The following is a 22,982-nucleotide window of genomic DNA, read 5'->3' as shown; positions in this document are numbered from 1 at the left end:
ACTCACGCCAAAAATGTTTTAAAAAATATTTAAATTGAACACGAAACATTTTTTTTTTTTAAATAGTCGTTTATTGATAAATCATCCATAAACCTCACATGGAATTACAAAGTGGGGAATAATGTGTCAATTGACAGTTTACATAATTGCATTCACAGCAAGGTCATCGCCTAGTTCTCGGACAAGAGGATAGGCTATCCTATCTTCAGGTATTTGACCATTCATTATGAAAATAGGACATCTGCGACTACCCTCTAAATTACATTGCGAGTTAAATATCTAACTTTGTTTAGGTTATAGCCAATCGGATTGCAAAAGTATAACATCACATGGTTAAGTTTTTTAAACTGTAGTAAGCTACTGATCCTGTCATACCGCTGAACCACTCAGTAACAATTTTTGAAGGATGTCATTTTCTTTTTACATTCTGACGTTACACGGCACCAACTGGGAATATGGTCTTTCTAGCAAACCAATGTCACAGCACGTGACGATAAATCACTAGTTTCATAGTAACAGCCTGCCACTTACATTTGCAAAATGAAAAAAAAAAAAAAAAAAGTCATGAGACTTGACCATGTGTGTACAACTGACCTCAGTTGATTTACTAGCCAGAATCTTCAAAGCTAGCCTGGGTTCCAGTCTGTTTGTGCTATCATGCAAATTCCATGGTCACCCATTGTCATGACAAGGACTGGCATTAGAGCAAAAACAGATCTGGGACCAGGCTACATCACAGTCCAGTTCAAATGTATTATGGTCATAGGAAATGAATGTTCAGGGTTTTGAATAAACAACCAAGGAATGGTGATGAGGAAAGGAGATAATTAAAAAAAAAATATTATCCACTACCACATCATGAATACAACAACCATATTCCAAAAAAGACATTCAAAACATAAGCCCAAGATAGTTTCCAATCCCCATATAAAAACAGAAATATTCACCAGGCAAAATCATACACCTTAAAAAAAAAATGCTCTTGTTGACTCACACGAAACACTTCTTCTAAAGTCTCATCCAGAAAGAAGAAAAACAAAGAACCACTGCTTGATCTTTACATTTAGTATCTGCAACTAAGTGCTCAGCATACAATCTTAATGTAAAATATACAGTTTATATAATTACAAGGATATGTTCATGGAAACGCATAACGGTAGCACAGTAGACAAGCTTGAGTTGGTCCTCCCCTCTGGTGTTACCACTGCCCAGCTTGAATAAAACAGTTCTAGCATATCAACATGATTCTAACTTAGCTAAAGATCTAAAACTGCTTATTGTAATCTGCCAGTGATTTACTACAAACACATTCTAAATGAGCAATGGAATTGCAATTCTGTTCTAGAATATTTACACCATGACAACTACTTCTGTATTATGAATGCAAGATCGAAATCCAAGCTGGAAAGCAGGCACAGAAAGGCATAGCAACATAAACAGTCTACAATACAATCTCTAATGAATACAGTACATCTGGAAACACCCTGAAAACCATTAATCATACGCAATCATATTCATGAGAATAAGGAACGATTATCTTAAGTCCACCCCGTCATCCATTGTGGGGCGAGCTTGTTAAGGCAGTATCTAAAAATCAGTGTTTTCCAACCCTGGTCCACCAACAGTACAGTTGAATTGTCAAGGGCTACAAACACACCTCGTTCAACTCATTGATGGGCTTGACGATTAGTTGAATCAAGTGTGCTTGTAAAGGGTTTCAATAGTGTTTACTGTTGGGGGTACTGGAGGACCAGGTTTGGAAAACACCGATCTAGAGCAGGAGTATGAAACTCAATCCACTGAGGGTTTTAGTAGTGCTAGGGGGAAAACCCTCAGCAAGATAACACTTCAAAAACGTGTGAGACGTCAACTAGAACACACGGACAAGACAAGGTTATTATAAACAGCTGGAAAATGGCCACCACATGACAACTACGGTATTAGCGCAGGGCTCTCCAACCCTGTTCCCGGAGAGCTACCCTCCTGCAGGTTTTTGCTCCAACCCCAGTTGTAACGAACCTGATTCAGCTGATCAACCAGCTAATAGGTGAGCTAGGTAAGGGTTGGAATGAACTTACAGGACTGTAGCTCTCCGGGAACAGGGTTGGAGAACACTGGTATAATGACCACTACAACCAACAATGAATGAACATTGAAAGATTTCACACCTCTCAGATCAAATACTATGTGCAACTTCTTAGATGTTCACCCAAAGTGCAAAACTAAGATGGTAAGACAAGCACAAAACCCTTACTTATAAATAGAATCATAAATACTATACATGATTATGTTCATAGTAGGAAGACATTCCCCCCCCCCCCCACGTCATTCTTCTCTAGGATGACTAGCTAGTTTAGTTGTATAGCGCTTTTTTAAATGAGTTTAGTAAGGCTTATCACGTTCAATAGGACAACCAAAACATGTTATCTTTCTGAACAATGTACCCCAGTCATTCTAGTGCCTGTGAAAATGCCAACCGTTTCTCTGTGGATTTCTAGTTTAAAATACATAATTGCATTTTATTAAATTACAGTAAACAAAAGTTAAACCAAAGAAACCATTCATTAATGTATTACATGAATATTCTTGTTTAAGTTGCCTTAGTGGAAAATGAAGAATTCTCCTGCAATTCACTGAAGTTATGACGTGTTTTCAGAGAACTCTAATAACCCTGTGTGCCTTAAGTTGGTTAAACCGTCACCACGGTCGGCCGACTACACCAACCACCAACCCTCTCCAACACCAGACAACAAAATAAATGAAACACCATGATCTAAGAAATGTGGAATAGGATGATGGCCTGGAAAGTGAAGGAGGTGAGAGAGTCTGATAGGAGACTACAGTTCAGCTCAACGGGTTTGCTGCCTGATAAACAGGAGTTCAGGGTTAGAATAGAAGCCCCAATAGAAACTATAAGGCTACATCCCAAATGGCACCCCATTAAAGTGCACTATATAGGGAATAGGGTGCCATTTGGGATGCCGCCCCCTAGAGCAGTTATGTGCAGAGTCCGAGCCTCGAGCAGCCGGGAGGAAGAAGAGGAAGAGTTGAATTAAGAGGTATAGGAGTCTGCTGAGCCGAGCTGCTTTCCACATACACACAGGTTCAGTCCATCTTCTCTTTCTGCACCAGTTTGGGGGCGTCCACAAAGTCGCGGCCGTTGAAGACGATGACAGCAGCCGTGACGGCGGCAGCAGCGCCCCAGAACAACACATAGGCCAGGGTCTCAGTCCACGTGTCACCTGGGAAAGAGGGGGGACATGAGAACAACCAATAAAGTACACAAAAGATATACAGAAAGAAACAGTGATTTTTTTTGTGACCAGATATGAACACATTTGATGGATATAGACATGACCAGAACAAGCTAGCATGCCCTAGCGTCCTGAGGTTAGTAGAGCTAGCGTTAAAAGGCTAAAATTGACTTGTCAGATGAACAGTGGTTTTCTTACCAGCCATGAGGAGACAGATGATACACATGGAGAACGCGACCACCATGATGATGGGCAGCTGCAAGCAAAGATAACATACAGAACTCCATATTAGAATGGGAGGAGAGGACCAGAGATGTAGTCATGTAAAGTGAATGACAAAACATGACTGATCAGTCTGGACATCCCCAAAAAATGCATCTCCTGACTCCTATGATGATACCGGTCTCCATCTCTCAGCAGTAATGGGGATGCAACTGACCGTGAGGAACTTCCAGTCCTTCTGGATACGGAGTGGAGTGGGGCCGTCCGTTTCGTCAACAGCATAGTTTCCAAGGAACAAATCAATGGAATCCTGGAGACAAGAAACACACGTACCCTTTTGAGCAACAAACGAGCCGACAACTAACAAAGCAAAAACAGAAACGAAGAAAGCAATATTGGTCTATGGAAAGACTTCTCAACTATACAGTAGATATCTGATATAATCATTTATTACCGACTACCTTACGTAGTAGTAGTAGTTCACTAAATTATTTAATGTCCTTTTTCTAGACCTTAAAAAACAGACGTACTTGTCTGAAACCGTCAGAGAAGTTATTCTTGTAGTAACGGATGGCAGAGTTCACGCCGTCCATCACCAGACCCATCTGGGTCCTCTTCCCTGTCCTGATGAAGGACAAGAAACAGACACCACCGTCAACACAAACTCTCCACAACAAGGACAAGTGACACACGTCACAAATAACCAGAAATACAGAGATAGTCTGCCATTTTGTCCACATAGCAATACTAATTGAATGGCATCAATCTGGTGTTGGAGAAATAACAACCATCAACACACTACATCTCATGGTCAACTTGTACTACTTGTACACACCAACCAGCTAGTACCTAGAAAGTCCACATATAAATTAAAGCACAAGGGACCTCAAATTGAAGCCGCGCAACCAACAGTTGACCTTCAACAGTCGCAAGCATAGTGTCTGAAGACATGTAGGTCAGCAGCACACGGACGTTCAGTACCTTGTGAAGTCAGTCTTCAGGGCTCCCGTACCGGCGTACTGCTTGGCGCATGCGTTGGCATTGTCAGCCCAAGCTAGCGCAGAGAAACAAGAATATAAACACGGACAGACATTATTAGTGAGCAGAGAAATACCCCAAAAATGCGGGACAAGAGAATGCTTTTGCGGGACTGTGTAGCCTGCACGAATACAAAGTGTTGGCAGCACCCCCATCCCCCTGTAAATCACGTCATCATTTCTCAAAGTTTGTACCGACAGAGTAGTCCCATTAAATATCATTACAGAATACACATCAAATGCATCCTCCCTTTGCAACGTCTGCCTATGCCCACACACACACATTGTATCGAGAAAAGTGGACATTTAACCAACTCAAACACCAAGTTGGGTATAATTCGTAACAAGCTAATTGACGCGCGTGTAGCCTACTCTTTTTGCCTCGCGCAAAATGTGGCGATGCAGAAACGAGACCACGTGGAGCTGGGAATATTTGGCCAAGGAAACATTTCTGTTTTTTCTCAGGGAATGGAAAACAGTTAGGGAGGCTTTTAAAAAAACAGCAGTGAAGTAGCAGAAAATCTGTTGAATGAGAAACTAATGAACATACGTTTGAGGAAATTACCGGATATATGAAGCTCTTCCTCAGAAGCACACTTTTTGTAGTTATTCTGGACATTATTGTTTGGTTACAGGACAAAATGCAGGACTGTCCCACACAATTCAGACATGTGGTCACCTGAGAATAGTGTGAGGGACCACACAGATCAACTTCATATTTTATTTAACTCGGCAAATCAGTCAAGAACAAATTCTTATTTACAATGACGGCCTAGGAACAGTGGGTTAACGAACGACAGATTTTTACCTTGTCAGCTCAGGGATTCGATCTTGCAACCGTTCGGTGACTAACCAACGCTCAAACCACTAGGCTACCTGCCGCCTCATGACACTCAAAAGCTGCGTACACACACACTACACTTAGCCCAGGGCTGACAGCCTCTCCTTAGCCCAGGGCTGACAGCCTCTCCTTAGCCCAGGGCTGACAGCCTCTCCTTAGCCCAGGGATGATTTTAACGAAGGGTTAGGAGAAGTCCTGGGCTAAGAGAATGCAGTGTGAAAAGGCCTAAAGAAGCTGCCATTCATAGGTTGTAGAGGGGCGGGGCCCACTTACCATTCTTGTAGATCTTCTCAAAATCGGCCTGTTCCTCAATCCGCTGGGCCACATGCAGGACACCCATCCTCTGTGGACAACCACCAAACAAGCATACATAAGACCATTTAGAAGGTGATAGGTTTGGGAACTGGGGACAGGTCTCAGTAAATTCAGCTTGTTCTCAAAAATAAACTGGCAATGATACTGTGGGAAACAGTAGCCACTGGTTGTCTTTGTTCAACCCTTTGCCTCTCATCTCTAACTCTCTCATCTAACGGTCAGAAGGATCACGCCCCAGTGTGTGAAACAAGGGGGTTTCAAGTAATAACGAGTGCAACCCTCCTAGCTCCTACCTGAAGCTGGGACTGTATGGAAGGCCGGCTCGGGAGGACTTCCTACCTGAAGCTGGGACTGTATGGAACGGCGGGCCAGCATGCTCTGGATGACATTGGTACGGTCCAGACAGTCCATGCAGTTACTGCGGAACGTCCCCTTCTGCTGGGACAACACCTTCCCCGCCGTGTCGACCATGAAGTAGCTGCAGACAGACAGAGGAGTCAGGAGACAAGGCTAGGAGAACACATATCCACGGAGCCAGTGACAGCACTGTAAAGTTGGAACAACACCTACCACTCCCTCTGCAGGGAGACAACAGAGGGGCTACAGAAGGCTAGAGGAGTCCCAAATGGCACCCTATTCCCTATATAGTGAACCATCTACTTGAGCCCCAATGGAAGGGAATAGGCTGCCACTTGGGATGCAGCCTGGGAAAACTCATATGCCCAGAGGAATTTCAGAAGTCACTGACTGTAATGTAATCACTGGCATTGTACCATGAAGACAGACCAGAGATAAAGGGCAGAGGAGAAGACAATTAGCCTCGTCTGTATTCATATGCCTATCGTCTTGCTAAAGAACATTAACCCGAGTCTTGTATGGTTGTGGGTGTAGACTAGCAGCTTATTGTCAATATAGGAGAGTAATACCTGTATTCATCTTGTGTCTCAGCCACATTGTCCACCAGGATATTCAGACGATCCCATCTCATCCCACTGCACTCCTTGTGGAAGTCAAATGCTACGTACCTGCAGTCATAAGAAACAACGAGTGGATGTGTTAGATCCGTCCATCAATGAACCCATTCACCTAAAAAAAATTGTATAAAAAAATCATAGAAATGATAAGGCGATGGGTGAGAGGGTGTTCAGGAGTGCGGTGTTTGGGTCTTACTTGATCATGCCGTTCTCCATGCCAGACACCATCTTGGCAAAGGCTTGCTCCAGTGGCTTCTCTGAACCCTTCTGGTTGATCTGGAGGAAGGAGGGGGAAAAAACACCATCTTTCTCTGAACAAAAATGGTTAAAAAAAAAATATATATATATATATATATATATATATATATATATATATATATATATATATATATATATATATATATATATATATATATATATATATATATATATATATATATATATATATATATATATATATATATATATATATTTTAAAAAAGCAACATGTTAATTGTTTGTCCCATGTTTCATGAGCTGAAATAAATGATCCCAGAACTGTCCCATACTGCACAAAAAGCTTATTTCTCTCAAATGTTACCAAAATGGTTTATACATCCCTGTCAGTGAACATTTCTCCTTTGCCAAGATAACCCCATCCACCTGACAGGTGTGGCATATCAAGATGCTGATTAAACAGCATGATCATTACAGGTGCACCTGTAATGGACCTTGTTGCATGTTGGGTTTATACTTTTGTTTAGTGTATATAAATCCTTCTAATGCTTCTCTTTCACAATGCTTTGACAGGGATTTGTTTTAGCCATCGTGAGGCTTAAAAAAAAAAAAAAAAAAAAAAAAAAAAAAAGAGGGTCCTACCAGGTTCAGAATGGTTTGCTTTCCATAGATGAGGACCTGGGAGTCAAAATGCCTCTGGAAACCATCCATCTAGGAAGACAGTTGAGGGAGAATTAGTTAATTGAGGATTTGGTCGACAGGAGATCCACAGAGTGGGTTTACCTAACCTTTGACCTGTTATACTGACTAGACAAATAGTGCAATAGATAAGAGGGGAAAGCTGCCAGAACATATGAAAGCCCTTACGTGATTGGTGTTCTTGCTGATCAGTGGTTTGGGCTTGTATTTCAGGTTGGGTCTCTGAGACCAGAAGAAGGGCATGGAGCCTCGTGTCTGTGGACAGAAAACATTAAAAAATAAAATAAAATAAACTCTTATTTCTCTGTATTGGTTCAGAGTAGGGTTGTGGAGGTCTTTCAATTTTGCCAGCCGGTTACTGTCATGCAAAAGACTGCCGGTCTCACGGTAATTGACATAAACACGTTGAGCATCTCCAGGCCTCCATGCATATAAGGCCTCCATGCATATAAGCTGAATCAATAAAAGCAGCTGATGCACACCTTTGGAAAATATACATTAAAAAAAAAATAAAAGTCTAATAGATCAATTTAATATACACCATCAAAATAAATCCATTACTTTAGTCCGGTCTAAAGAAGCATTATATGAAAAAAATATATATATATTTACTTAAAACAGAACATTAATTGGTCTGCTGTATGTTATATGGCTGTATGCTGGTTCATTTAGCAGACTAGATATCCTTATAAGTCCAGCACCATTATTTTCTATGATTTTATAGCAAGAAGAAGAATAGATTTGAACTTAGCATGAATGCTGTTGATGATTATTTTTTAAAGCTTGTGATCTGTTCTTTGCCTCAGGCTGCACGGATGATCATATTTTTACCCATCAGCCTATTCTCTTTTTTAATATTTTTTTAAATTTGACCCCTTTCTCGCCCCAAATTCGTGGTATCCAATAGTTTTTTAGTAGCTACTTACTACCTTGTCTCATCGCTACAACACCCGTACGGGCTCGGGAGAGACGAAGGTTGAAAGTCATGCGTCCTCCGATACACAACCCAACCAAGCCGCACTGCTTCTTTACACAGCGCGCATCCAACCCGGAAGTCAGCCGCACCAATGTGTCGGAGGAAACACCGTGCACCTGGCAACCTTGGCTAGCGCGCACTGTGCCCGGTCCGCCACAGGAGTCACTGGTGCGCGATGAGACAAGGACATCCCTACCTGCCAAACCCTCCCCGGACGATGCTAGGCCAATTGTGCGTCGCCCCACGGACCTCCCGGTCGCAGCCGGTTACGATAGAGCCTGGGCGCGAACCCAGAGTCTCTGATGGCACAGCTGGCGCTGCAGTACAGCGCCCTTAACCACCCGGGAGGCCCTCCCATCAGACTATTCTCAATTTAATCTAGTCTTTACTAATACATACAACTAGTTTTGATTTCGAATGGCCCGTTATTAAGTGGGCAGGAACAAGAGATGAAATACATGTTATCTGAATACACTCCAATAGCCGAATGGAGGCAGCACGTTTTCCCGCGTATCTGTTTACCATGACGCCGGGTAGGCTACCCCGGTTTTATAACGGAGCCGTACGGAATATGAGCAGTTGAGAAATAAATCTAAGAACACTTCGTTCACTCTGTGTGTAAACCACTGTTTGAGGTTCATGCTCTCGCTGCGTGACAGGTGATATTCTGTGTGCCATGATCTCTCCAACCATGCTCCTGCAGCTACCCAGTGCTTACATTTTGGGAAACCAAGTGAAATCTGTTCGGGAACATTGATAGTAACATGTTGTTTTCACAACGAAACATATTTCATTAAACTGTTGATAGCCCCACTGCATACTGCAGAAATTAATAAAGGAGAGAGGAGGAGATGGGAACACATGGTGAGATATTCTATATGGCTAAAAGGTAATGGGTCACCCAATTAATTATTAAAATGTAAAAAAATGCCCTATAGTAAGTAGGCTTTTCAAAATAAAATACAAATTCACTATAATTGTAGGCTTAGTGTTTTTTATTTTATTTAATCTTTATTTAACTAGGCAAGTCAGTTAAGAACAAATTCTTATTTTCAATGATGGCCTAGGAACAGTGGGTTAACTGCCTGTTCAGGGGCAGAATGACAGATTTGCACCTTGTCAGCTCAGGGATTTGAACTTGCAACCTTCCGGTTACTAGTCCAACGCTCTAACCACTAGGCTACCCTGCCGCCCTGCACAATCAATGAACCAACAGCATCGCCTAGGGCTATACGTTCTCTCCCAGACTATTCCTAAACCGCCATCTAACACTACCACCTCTTCCCCTGCCGGAGCTGCCACTGCCGGAGCTGCCACTGCCGGAGCTGCCACTGCCAGAGCTGCCACTGCCAGAGCTGCCACTGCCAGAGCTGCCACTGCCAGAGCTGCCACTGCCAGAGCTGCCACTGCCAGAGCTGCCACTGCCAGAGCTGCCACTGCCAGAGCTGCCACTGCCAGAGCTGCCACTGCCAGAGCTGCCACTGCCAGAGCTGCCACTGCCAGAGCTGCCACTGCCGGAGCTGCCACTGCCGGAGCTGCCACTGCCGGAGCTGCCACTGCCGGAGCTGCCACTGCCGGAGCTGCCACTGCCGGAGCTGCCACTGCCGGAGCTGCCACTGCCGGAGCTGCCACTGCCGGAGCTGCCACTGCCGGAGCTGCCACTGCCGGAGCTGCCACTGCCGGAGCTGCCACTGCTAACACTACCATTGCTGCGAGCACCACAACTACTCACCTGTACGAATGAAGCCCTTCCTCCATTGTACAGGACTATTTGCTCAGTCTCCACAAAGTTAGCAGCGTGGCCCTCAGAATCGATACCTGAGGGGGGAAAAAAAAACAAATAATGAGAGAATGATTATTACCTATTCAACATGCCAGTAGTGCTGCTCAGTACCATGGTTCCATCCCAATTGGCACCCTATTCCCTATATAGTGCACTACTTTTGACCAGAGCCCAATGAACCCTGGTCAAAAGTAGTGCGCTACATAGGGAACAAGGTGCCAATCGGGACGTGACCCGTGTCTTACCTCTGACGTAGTACCTGACCCCAGCCCTGAAGCAGCTCCTCCTGGAGATGAGGATCCATTCAAAGATCTTCCCGTTGACACGACACGGTTTCATCACGATGACTGGATCAGGGTCAAGGACCTCACAGAACACACTGCTACATCAGGCCAAATTGTACCAAGATCACGTCCAAAATGGCACCCTATTCCCTATATAGTGCACCACTACTGATCAGGGCAAAATAAGTGCCCTATATAAGGAATAGGGTGCCATTTGAGACTTATCCCAAGTGGAGGACGCCATGGTACTGGGTACGCTAAGTGGTGGACGCCATGGTACTGGGTACGCTAAGTGGGGGACGCCATGGTACTGGGTACGCTAAGTGGGGGACGCCATGGTACGCTAAGTGGAGGACGCCATGGTACTGGGTACGCTAAGTGGAGGACGCCATGGTACTGGGTACGCTAAGTGGAGGACGCCATTGTACTGGGTACGCTAAGTGGAGGACGCCATTGTACTGGGTACGCTAAGTGGAGGACGCCATTGTACTGGGTACGCTAAGTGGAGGACGCCATTGTACTTGGTACGCTAAGTGGAGGACGCCATTGTATTTGGTACGCTAAGTGGAGGACGCTATTGTACTTGGTACGCTAAGTGGAGGACGCCATTGTACTTGGTACGCTAAGTGGAGGACGCCATTGTACTTGGTACGCTAAGTGGAGGACGCCATTGTACTTGGTACGCTAAGTGGAGGACGCCATTGTACTTGGTACGCTAAGTGGAGGACGCCATTGTACTTGGTACGCTAAGTGGAGGACGCTACTGTACTTGGTACGCTAAGTGGAGGACGCCATTGTACTTGGTACGCTAAGTGGAGGACGCCATTGTACTTGGTACGCTAAGTGGAGGACGCCATTGTACTTGGTACGCTAAGTGGAGGACGCCATTGTACTTGGTACGCTAAGTGGAGGACGCCATTGTACTTGGTACGCTAAGTGGAGGACGCCATTGTACTTGGTACGCTAAGTGGAGGACGCCATTGTACTTGGTACGCTAAGTGGAGGACGCCATTGTACTTGGTACGCTAAGTGGAGGACGCCATTGTACTGGGTACGCTAAGTGGGGGATGCTATTGTACTTGGTACGCTAAGTGGAGGACGCCATTGTACTTGGTACGCTAAGTGGAGGACGCCATTGTACTTGGTACGCTAAGTGGAGGATGCCACTGTACTTGGTACGCTAAGTGGAGGACGCCATTGTACTTGGTACGCTAAGTGGAGGACGCCATTGTACTTGGTACGCTAAGTGGAGGACGCCATTGTACTTGGTACGCTAAGTGGAGGACGCCATTGTACTGGGTACGCTAAGTGGGGGATGCTATTGTACTTGGTACGCTAAGTGGAGGACGCCATTGTACTTGGTACGCTAAGTGGAGGACGCCATTGTACTGGGTACGCTAAGTGGAGGACGCCATTGTACTGGGTACGCTAAGTGGAGGACGCCATTGTACTGGGTACGCTAAGTGGAGGACGCCATTGTACTGGGTACGCTAAGTGGAGGACGCTATTATTTGTGACCTTGCAATGGATTTCTAAAGTTCCCGATGGGAATGATTTAAGTTCCACAGAGTTGAAATTGGTTCTTGAAAACACTCAAGAGACCCATTCAAAGTCTTATGTTCGGATGTGGTTCCACTGATTATTACTACAAGAAAGATCAGTGGGAGCAAAGCAAGACTGTGAAAAGGATACAGCCATGGACAACAGGGATCGCAAACTTGTGGAGCTGAAAAGGGAAACAAAGATAATATATATTTTTTTAAACTTTGTCACTAGATACATTAGAACAAAGAATAAAAGACTGGTCATCTATAGTGTGTTCTTGTTAAAACAGACCATTTCAGAGGGGTAAGGTTGATGTTATCTTGTCCATATTCTAATACTATTACCTCCGGTACGTCAGAATAAGAAAACAAGCGAATGAAGACTGTGGACATGTGTAATGTATTATAACGCAAACAGGTGGAGGTGTTGTGATGTCCTCTTCATATCACTCACCTCCGGCTGGGTAAGGAACTCTCTCAGGAGGCTTCCATTCCACACAAACCTCTGATCTGCCTAGAAACACGAGAACCAATCAGTCAGTCAGAGTCAATCAATTCCTTAAATCTGTCCAATCTGCAGTAAATTATTTCCACTCGCTGAGTTTTAGCAGACAACGGCCAGGTTTCCATTGACTGAGAGTTCCATTTATTAAAGAAAATAAATAAATCACTGCAACGTGAAATGGAAAAGGCAGATATAGGAAACCTTTTCTAAAGATCGTACAACATCTGTTTGACGGGTGGATTTTTACATTTTGTCGAGCTTTCTTTATGACGACAAATGATGGAAACTGTTCCCCCCCCCCCCCAAAAAAATGATGATTGCCAAATCAATTTTAAGGTACGTGATTTCTCCATAACTACAAAACTCCACATCTAATTCTAAGTGCCCACTGCTCGCTAAAATCATTTTTTAAAACTAATTATTTATGCCTGAATTGCTTCGCTTTTCTAATTGGCTGACAAGTTTCACCATCCAATTATTAAAGTTTGCCGTGGCGATACGCTGGCACAAGAGAATTGTTAAAATATGGCAAATATTAGTTAATTATTGCATTCTATACATGCTAACTTTCGCAGGCTATTATCCTGAGACATGTGGGAAGGGAATACAGGCTTTCTCCAATGTATCAGTGCACAATTCTCCTAAGAGCTTCAACCACTACTTTGATTAGACGAGGGCAAGGTGAAGCTACCAGCCTATTGCTTATAACTAACCTATTATTTCAAATCTAGATGAAGTGCTTATTTTAGGAGCATAAGAGTTTTTTTTTGGGGGGGGGGGGGGGGGGCACGGCCAGAGTTCTCCTACTGCGTACAAAGCAAGTCAACCACGAAGGCTGAGGTCAGAGTGTATTATCAAAATATGTTTTTCTAAAATAGATATTTCACAGGATGTGGTCTGTCATCTATCTGTGGTATTGTCCCATTAGATGATATCCATGGCTCATCCATATTGGAGGAGTGTCACTGCCACTGCAAACTGTGGTGTTTGGGCTCCTGCCATGCATGTAAACCACACTAGTCACCTTGCCCTCGTGTACACACAGATTTGACTTTTTCAACCCCCCCCCCCCCCTCAGTCTCAGCTGAGGCATTACTCTCATGTGCAGAATGTGTACAGGATTTTCACTTTCTTCTCCAATGAAACCTTGTTCAACTGGTTTGTTGGTGAGTAGAATGTGTGCCCCTAGTTTAGACATGGAACAGGAGTACCTATCTATCCCCCTCCGCCCCCATGCCGTACCCCGTCTGCCCCCATGCCGTACCCCGTCTGCCCCCATGCCGTACCCCGTCTGCCCCCATACCGTACCCCGTCTGCCCCCATACCGTTCCCCGTCTGCCCCCATACCGTTCCCCGTCTGCCCCCATACCGTTCCCCGTCTGCCCCCATACCGTTCCCCGTCTGCCCCCATACCGTTCCCCGTCTGCCCCCATACCGTTCCCCGTCTGCCCCCATACCGTTCCCCGTCTGCCCCCATACCGTACCCCGTCTGCCCCCATACCGTACCCCGTCTGCCCCCATACCGTACCCCGTCTGCCCCCATACCGTACCCCGTCTGCCCCCATACCGTACCCCGTCTGCCCCCATACCGTACCCCGTCTGCCCCCATACTGTCACCCTATGGACCATGTTTCAAAGTAAGGCACTATATATATATATATATATAGTGAAGACTGCAGCGTCTAGCTGTGTTCTGTTAATTTGTCCTGTGATTTATACAAAAAAAAATTGCATATAAAATAGATGAGACAATTTCCTGCTAGGATGCATTTCCATTTAACTATCTTGTGTCGAGTAAAAACAGCTGGACTTAATGTCACACACACAAAAAAAAAAAAAAAAAAAGTGTCTGCCCTCTGATAGAGGTAGATAGTTTGCCATATTGCTAATATCCAATCTTTCCAGGTCTACAAAAGAGCCTAGAAGGTTATGTAAGGTCTCCCCTCCTCTCCTACCCTCTCCAGCAGGCTCATTTCCTGGAAGTCGTGGCTGACGTCGGCCAGTCTCTGGAGGGTGTGGGTCAGGTCATAGTCAGTGCAGAAGTAGAATCCATCTGTAGTCAGCACGTTGTTAATCATGGACAGGAATGTCTTGTTGTCTTGCGTCTGGAGAGAGAGAGAGAGAGAGAGAGGAAGAGAGGAGGGGAGAAAATAGATTAGCTGGCTGGGCACAACTCATGACAGTGCAGTTTGTAGGAGTTTGAAGTGTGAAGTGTGACGTGTGAGAAGAGAGGCTGTTAAGCCAGGGATGTTTTCATTAATGAAATTAAACAGCATGCTTTAGAAACATGGAAATAAAATCTTACTTGGTGACCAATAAACAAATGAAATACATTTGAATCAGATTGACAGTATTAGCAGTATCACAGCCTCAATTGACTCCAGTGTGTTAAAAAAAAATATATATATATATAATTTTTTAAAAACGTGGCCTTATTGCATGGATAATGACATCATTGACATATTACAATAGCCCTCCGTTGATAGATTTCCATCTAAACCTTGTCCACTTCACCTCCCTCCCAGGGCTTTACTGCACGTGGAGGTTAGGATGCATAACCACTAATGATCTCTGCATCCCAAATGACAGCAGCCTATTCCCTATATGGTGCAGGTGTCTTACTTCAGCTACCGAGCAACCCCAGGCATTAAGGCCCCTCCCTCCACATGTCTAATAGGATCTGTATTCTGAATGCTAAGCCAGTTAGCCCAGGGAGAGAAGACGGACATGAATGACTCTACGACTACGCCCACAAGGATTTCTCCCCAAGTGTCTTTACGCGATCCCTCACATCCCATCTGCTTGTGTCCTTCTCAACAGTATTGGAGAAGAGGTTCCTCCTCAGGTCTTCTCCAATGCGCTCTGAAGAGAAGCGGCAAGGAGAGAGGATGCAAGGAAATACAAACGAGAATCGTCCTATTACCTCCTCACCCACTACAAGGCTGCTTCCCTGCATTATATGTCAGCACTTTAATATCCTGTTTTTGCCAGTGAGTGCAGTCTGTCTCCTCTCCCCGCGCCCCGGGTGCTCTGGTCAAATGTAGGGCACTGCATGGGGAAATAGGGTGACATTTGGAATCATACATGTTTCTTAACACCTCCAAACTAATCTCCAGCCCCAGTTTCCACTATTAAAACGCTTGAAGCATTTTAGGTCCAAACTTAACTTTCACTGACCTTTCTAATAAGATATAGGTCTTTCTTTACATGGCAAGTAAACAGTGTGACAACCATGTACTAGTAGTATGTGGACACACCCGTTGCTGACAGGTGTATAAAAATAGAACAAGACAAACATTGGCAGTAGGCTGGGCCCGTATTGAAGAGTTCAGTGAATTTCAACGTGGCACCGCCATAGGATGCCACCTTTCCAACAAGTCAGTTAGTCAAATTTCTGCCCTGCTAGAGCTGCCCCCGGTCAACTGTAAGTGCTGTTATTGTAAAAAGTGGAAACGTCTAGGAGAAACAACGGCTCAGCCACAAAGTGGTAGGCCACACAAGCTCACAGAACGGGACCGCCGAGTGCTGAAGCGCGTAAAAAAAAAAACACGTATATCCTCTGTTGCAACACTCACGACCGAGTTCCAAACTGCCTCTGGAAACAACATCAGCAAGTGTTCTTCTGGAGCTTCATTAAAATGGTTTTCCAAGGCCGAGCAGCCGGATACAAGCCTAAAATCACCATGCGCAATGCCAATGCACAGTGCCAACTGTAAAGTTTGGTGGATGAGGAATAATTGTTCAGGCCCCTTAGTTCCAGTGAAGGGAAACCTACAGCATACAAGGACATTCTAGATGATCCTTTGACTTTCAACTTTGTGGCAACAGTTTGGGGAAGGCCCATTCCTGTTTCAGCATGACAATGCCCCCGTGCACAAAGCGAGGACCATACAGAAATGGCTACAGAGCGGTATGGAAGAACTTGACTGGCATGCACAGAGCCCTGACCTCAACCCCATCGAACACCTTTGGTATGAATTGGAACGCCGACTGCTAGCCAGGCCTAATCGCTCAACATCAGAGTCTGACCTCACTAATGCTCTTGTGGCTGAATGGAAGCAAGTCCCTGCATCAATGTTCCAAAATCTAGTGGAACGCCTTCCCAGAAGAGTGGAGGCTGTTGTAGCAGCAAAGTGGGGGGGGGGAGACCAACACAATATTAATGTCCATGATTTTGGAATGAGATGTTCGACGAGGAGGTGTCCACATACATGTAGTGCATATCAAATCCGTGTAGTTTACGTGTAACAACAAAATAAAAAAAAGTGTAAATTTTTATTTTATTTATTTCTGTCCTCTGAAGGGCTGTGGTGTATGGGCCAAAAACGTGTATATAAATATATATATTTTTTTTTAAACGGTGACACAACTTCCATTTTCCATAATAAAGGCAATACAGTGTAAACTTAGTCAGCCGTGCCGTTAGCCAGCGTTGTTCTGACTGTGCTGTGGTGCGTCTATAAACTCCCCGGTGGCAGTTACAGTGACTTAAGTTATGTCCCAAACGGCACCCTAGTCCCTTTGATGGGACTCTAGTGCACTACAAAAGTAGTATAGGGATAAGGATACCATTTGGGATGTAACCTTACAGTCTCAAGCCAAGGCTGCTCTTTCAATTAGCAGTACAGGAATAGCCAGCCTTGATGAATAATGTACATGGCCTGCGTCACTGAAATGACATACTAACTTTGTCATTGTGTGATTCCAACAGTAGGGAATAAAGGCAAAGGAGCTTGTTGTTGAAACAGGAGGTCCCCTCTAGTTCAAAAGCTACTGTCTGTTAGCCGTCCTAACGCTACTGTAGCTAGGTCCCCTCTAGTTCAAAAGCTACTGTCTGTTAGCCGTCCTAACGCTACTGTAGCTAGGTCCCCTCTAGTTCAAAAGCTACTGTCTGTTAGCCGTGCTAACGCTACTGTAGCTAGGTCCCCTCTAGTTCAAAAGCTACTGTCTGTTAGCCGTCCTAACGCTACTGTAGCTAGGTCCCCTCTAGTTCAAAAGCTACTGTCTATTAGCCGTCCTAACGCTACTGTAGCTAGGTCCCCTCTAGTTCAAAAGCTACTGTCTGTTAGCCGTCCTAACGCTACTGTAGCTAGGTCCCCTCTAGTTCAAAAGCTACTGTCTATTAGCCGTCCTAAAGCTACTGTAGCTAGGTCCCCTCTAGTTCAAAAGCTACTGTCTGTTAGCCGTCCTAACGCTACTGTAGCTAGGTCCCCTCTAGTTCAAAAGCTACTGTCTATTAGCCGTCCTAACGCTACTGTAGCTAGGTCCCCTCTAGTTCAAAAGCTACTGTCTATTAGCCGTCCTAACGCTACTGTAGCTAGGTCCCCTCTAGTTCAAAAGCTACTGTCTGTTAGCCGTCCTAACGCTACTGTAGCTAGGTCCCCTCTAGTTCAAAAGCTACTGTCTGTTAGCCGTCCTAACGCTACTGTAGCTAGGTCCCCGCTAGTTCAAAAGCTACTGTCTATTAGCCGTCCTAACGCTACTGTAGCTAGGTCCCCTCTAGTTCAAAAGCTACTGTCTATTAGCCGTCCTAACGCTACTGTAGCTAGGTCCCCTCTAGTTCAAAAGCTACTGTCTATTAGCCGTCCTAACGCTACTGTAGCTAGGTCCCCGCTAGTTCAAAGACACGGTATATAGGCCATTTCCTCAGGGCTGTGGACTGTTTCCATGGGAGTGTGCTTTCCCTACTGCTTGGCAAACACTAGCATCAATTCTAACCAAATTCTCCCTGTGTACTGATGGAGTGATAACATGCACCAACTATCAATGAATACACATACAGTATCTAGAAAGAGGCTGAAACAGAATCAGCTGACAGTGGTGCATATTGGAATTGGTAACAACCCTGGCTAGTCACATATACGTTATTTACCACCAGAGACTGGTGTTGAATAAACACGACCACCCTTCCTGTCCTCTCACTTGCCTGTCTCCCCCTCTAATTTTAGACTAGATTTAGAAACAAACAAATTTAAATAACAAAAACATAATATCCCCAAAAATGTGCCAGAGCGTGTTTGTCACCTGGTTCTCAGTGAGGTGAAGCACAGTCTTTTTGTAGGAAATGATGTCAAAATCCACTGCCTTCCACACAGCGTGACCCAAGAGGCTGCCCACATTCCTCTTCTTGGTGATGACAATCAGGTACATCCCTGTGAGAGGGGAAATCCATGGGTTAACCTGGCAGCCTGGTCAGCCCCATATCTAAACAGTAGCAGTGTTACAGGGGTACATCTTGTGGGACAAGATGGAAATGACGTACAAATGATCTCGTCGTTCTTCCAAAGTGTGCACTTGGTTCACTTCCAACTCATTTGAAAGTAAATTACTGCTCTAAGGAATATGGTGGAAACACCCGCTAGTGGCTAGGCCACAACTCCACCAATCCAATGTTTTTAGATTTGTGGCAAGTAGTGAACGAGTACACACTTCAGAATGAAGGAGATATTGTTGGGGCGCACCAAGTGGTAGTCCTACATCTTGTGTGACAACATATACAGGACCAGCCCAGTGTTGTCAGGCTGTGGACCTACCTGCCACCAGGCGGACAGTTCCCATGATGCCACAGATGGGCCTGGTGTTGGCTGACGACGGAACATCCTTCTTCCCTAAAGAAACGAGACTAAAATCAGTGGTTCACCTTTAATCATTTAGTTTTCGAGATGGTAAAACCTTTCAGTATAAAAACATAAAACAACTCAAACCAGACATACCGTAACATACGAAGAAAAGATAATGGAGCTATCTATACATCTTGAAATATAATCTTTGAGAACTAACAAATCACCAAAATAAAATAAGACAGACCGGGAGAATCAACATTTCCCAAAAAGGTAATGGAATTGATTTTGAAATAAATGTTTAATAAATGTCACTCAGACAGCATAAGAACACAGCGTAAGCCACGGACACACGCGCAGAACTGCAGCAAACTAGCTTTAAAAACAGCTAAATGTCTCTGTGGCCCAGAGGACGGTCTATAAAACGTCGGTCAGAAACAGCACCATTGGTCACTATTCATAACTTCCTCACTTCAGGAACTCCATTGGATACCTAGGAAAAACCCTCTCGGCAATGAGGCAAGGCACTCGTACAGAGCCATTAAAAGGGTCAAGGCATGGTTAGAACCATGAGCAGGGGTCCACTATTTACATAGCAACTCAGAGCATCTTCATGTCCATATCAACTGACAGGAATTCTAATGGTATTGACCCTGAACTCTGTTGACTCACGCCAATCAACGGCAACGTAGTTCTGTTTTGTGTTGACACTCTTCCCATTGAAGCCACCAGCGTCGTATTCACTAGAATCCAAATGGAAGCCGAAACTGGGAGGAACCAAACTGATTTCAACCAATAAGAAAAGCTTATTTTTGTTTTCTGTTGCAAAGCGTTTTGCTACAGTGGGCACTATGTCTTACCAGTCAGGGTCATCTCATTGGACACCCTGTCGATGGCCAGAACTGCATCCACCCCGTCATCACAGGCCTCAATGTAGAACTTCTCTGGGCTGGTGTGCCTGTGGGAAGGGAGGGGGAATAATGAGGTTCAAGTATGTTGCGGACTAGGGTGAAGTACCTAGGGAATACTTCACCCCGGAGAAGGTTTACAGAGAACATCCAGTGACATGTTGGGTCAAGAGAGCATGGCATGTAATGATGTGAGCTTAACATCACAACAGATCTGCATCGTCAGATCATTTAAACAGGTTCGCTCAAGAGGACTGAGCATTGCAACTGTCTGTCTGCATTAAGGCAACTCTCTTCTACACCACTGCCTGTCAGTGAGTATTGTAGTGCATGAATCTCTTCAATGATTAGGCTTAAAATGGTGCATTCAGCAAGAGACTGAAAGAAAGATTGCACAACACTTGTCTTAGCCGAGGCCTTGTATGACACAAAGCCAAGTAAGCCTAGCCTACAACAGCTCATCCACGCCTGTGCAAACAAAGAACATTTTGGCCTAAAAGGAACGGCAAAGAACAATGTACCGTGTAACAAAGGTGTTTCTCTCTCTCTCTGGCTATGATTGATTTCCTATAGCAGCATAAAACGGGCTGAACAACTTAACCTGCTTGCAGGTTTTTTAAGAGCTTGAAAATCAAGCACCAGAAAAATGTGACCTCATTTCTGGGCGACAATAAAGTCTGTAGAATGGAGTGCCATCATGCACTACCCTGAGCTATAAGTGAGGACTGAGGAGAAGTGGCTGCCAGACAAAAGCCTTATTGTTAGGGGTTTTTCAGCACATTCTCATGCCACAGGAAAGCCTGGGACAACCAGATATACTGCTGGCATAACAACCACTCCATATTTCAATTAGCTGCTCGCATGACTTAACACGAAAAAGTAGGCTAGAACCTGTTCATGGCCATTGTATGGGCAGATACCTATTCTCAACGAGCTAACCGTGCCAACTCTGATACAGCATCAATACTTCATGAGCACCATTGTTGTGGTAATACATCTACTACTGACTTGGCCCATTTACTTGTCGTTTTGAGCCACTTAGTCAGCTATTCAGCACCCCACCCCAATGTTGCCCAATATGTCCTGCAAACTGTCACACCCACTACAAAGACGGCACATAAAAATTAAAAAAATTATGCAAAACTTGGACTGATATACGATTGGTCTGATTGCCCACCCTGTAGGCTACTCCATGTATTGTATATCATATAGCTGAAAGGCCAGATCTCTGGTCATTGTTATCCCCTGCTGCTTATCCACATCTACTAGCAAACAATAAGACAATTATGTTATTATTATTTATATTTTTTGCAACTACACAAGCTAATAAGCTGACCTGAAATGACAGGCAACTGCTTATACAACATTAATGGCATTTCGTCGTTTCCATTAATCTAGACAAATAGATAGTTAGCTTGTTAACTAGGTATTTAAGCGAGTTCTAGACGGGATTGCCATTGATTGTTAGCTTAGCTAGCACACAGCAGGCAATCAAGCTAACTAGCTGATGTCAACCCGAATTTTGAAATTCATGACAAGATATTGACACATGTCCACTGTACGTCTCTTTGGGTGAAACCGTGAACCTGATATTGAGTATACTTGATCGGTGTCGTTTAACTACATTTAAAAGTGAAGCACAATACTTACAAATTGAACCTCTCGTAGGCAGTCGGCATCTTCACTTCTTGTATCAATCTGACCTTAATAATCTTCTTCGGTGGTGGTGTTTTACGGCGGACAACACCGGAAATGGTGTATTGCCGCCCACTACTGGTTGCGGGAAATGACTAAAAAACGTTAAAAACATTTGTTTTTAACTCAGTGCACTGAGGTCTTAGAGAGGAAGAGGAAGAGAGAAGCCCAACTCCGAGGAAAATCAGTCTCCCTCCAGCGGGTGGCGGTTTTTCGTTGTTAAGCCCTCCAAGCATAGGAGTTTTTGTTTGTCGGTCAATGAGTGTCGAATTTGGTAAACAAAAAAAATGGCTTATTTGCTACTTGAGGTTTATTTGATCGAATATAAGTTTCGTAAGGCTTAAGTTGGTACGATGTAAGTAGGACACGTGACATCCCGGAAAATTTGAGAAAAAAACAGTTCATATCAAAGTTGTCTCGAGATATTTATGCATATTCATGACATGAGGCTAGTTGAATACAGGCTATTGACGTCAATAACCCTCATCGAATATTCAGAAAAGGATTACAATAATGTAGGGGCAGGGCCTGTTTTGAGACCCACATTTTTTTTTTTTATAAAATGGAGGCTTTCCTGTTTTGCATGTCATTTTGGCATTAATAGGTGTCACATATCAGTTTGAAAACGATGTATATATATATATATATATATATATCATTGAGTTAATAAAGCCACATACAAACATGGTCTCTTTTTTGTTTTCTTGAGTAAGGCAGCTCCAAAATGCAGGTGTTTCAGCCTAGCTCAATGAAACCTGTGCCGGTGGAAAAATATTTTGATGTGGGCCCCAGCTGTAATAGCTACTGTATATCGGACAGTGCAGTTAGATTAACAAGAATTTAAGTTTTTAACCAATATAAGACACTTGTATGTACCTAAATGTTTAATATCCATCATTTTTATGATTATTTATTTGAATTTGTCCCTCTAGTAGGACGCCTATCCCAGAGAGTTTTAAGACAATTCTTATTCACAATGACGACCTAGGAACAGTGGGTTAACTGCCTTGTTCAGGGACAGAACGACAGATTTATACCTTGGTGATTCGAGCCTTTCGGTTACTGGCCCAACACTCTAACCACTAGGCTACCTGCCGCCTCTTTCTAGAGCTACTATCTGAAGATCACTGATGACATCATGATTCCATTTATTTTTTTCCCCCAGTTGT

At 44.2% G+C, this 22,982-nt stretch overlaps 1 protein-coding gene across 2 annotated transcripts; it reads right to left on the bottom strand.

The window, feature by feature from the left end:
• Positions 1–48: 48 nt before the first annotated feature.
• LOC110489365 (phosphatidylinositol-3-phosphatase SAC1-A) lies at positions 49–22,982 on the bottom strand. 2 transcript variants are annotated; one of them, XR_016493482.1, is made up of 20 exons: positions 21,769–22,297; positions 20,071–20,168; positions 19,184–19,258; positions 18,675–18,802; positions 14,606–14,755; positions 12,600–12,659; positions 12,294–12,327; positions 10,563–10,664; positions 10,267–10,352; positions 7,727–7,813; positions 7,502–7,570; positions 6,840–6,919; positions 6,596–6,694; positions 5,963–6,147; positions 5,628–5,697; positions 4,458–4,530; positions 4,007–4,100; positions 3,694–3,786; positions 3,453–3,510; positions 49–3,242 (listed from the first exon to the last, which is right to left on the bottom strand). XR_016493482.1 is itself a non-coding variant. In XM_036970929.2 (20 exons), the coding sequence occupies exons 1-20, from the start codon at positions 21,795–21,797 to the stop codon at positions 3,106–3,108; spliced, it is 1,761 nt and encodes a 586-aa protein (XP_036826824.2). In that variant the 5' UTR covers positions 21,798–22,982; the 3' UTR covers positions 49–3,105. The 2 variants fall into 2 exon arrangements, 1 of the variants encoding a protein (XP_036826824.2); XM_036970929.2 differs by having other exon boundaries at positions 6,009–6,147; positions 21,769–22,982.

This window comes from Oncorhynchus mykiss, chromosome 30 (genome assembly GCF_057628025.1).
Source record: "Oncorhynchus mykiss isolate SJ-2025 chromosome 30, ASM5762802v1, whole genome shotgun sequence".
In the NCBI taxonomy this organism is placed as follows: domain Eukaryota; kingdom Metazoa; phylum Chordata; class Actinopteri; order Salmoniformes; family Salmonidae; genus Oncorhynchus; species Oncorhynchus mykiss.
Note: the sequence above shows the minus strand (reverse complement) of the source record. Positions and strands in the feature narration are given on the sequence as shown.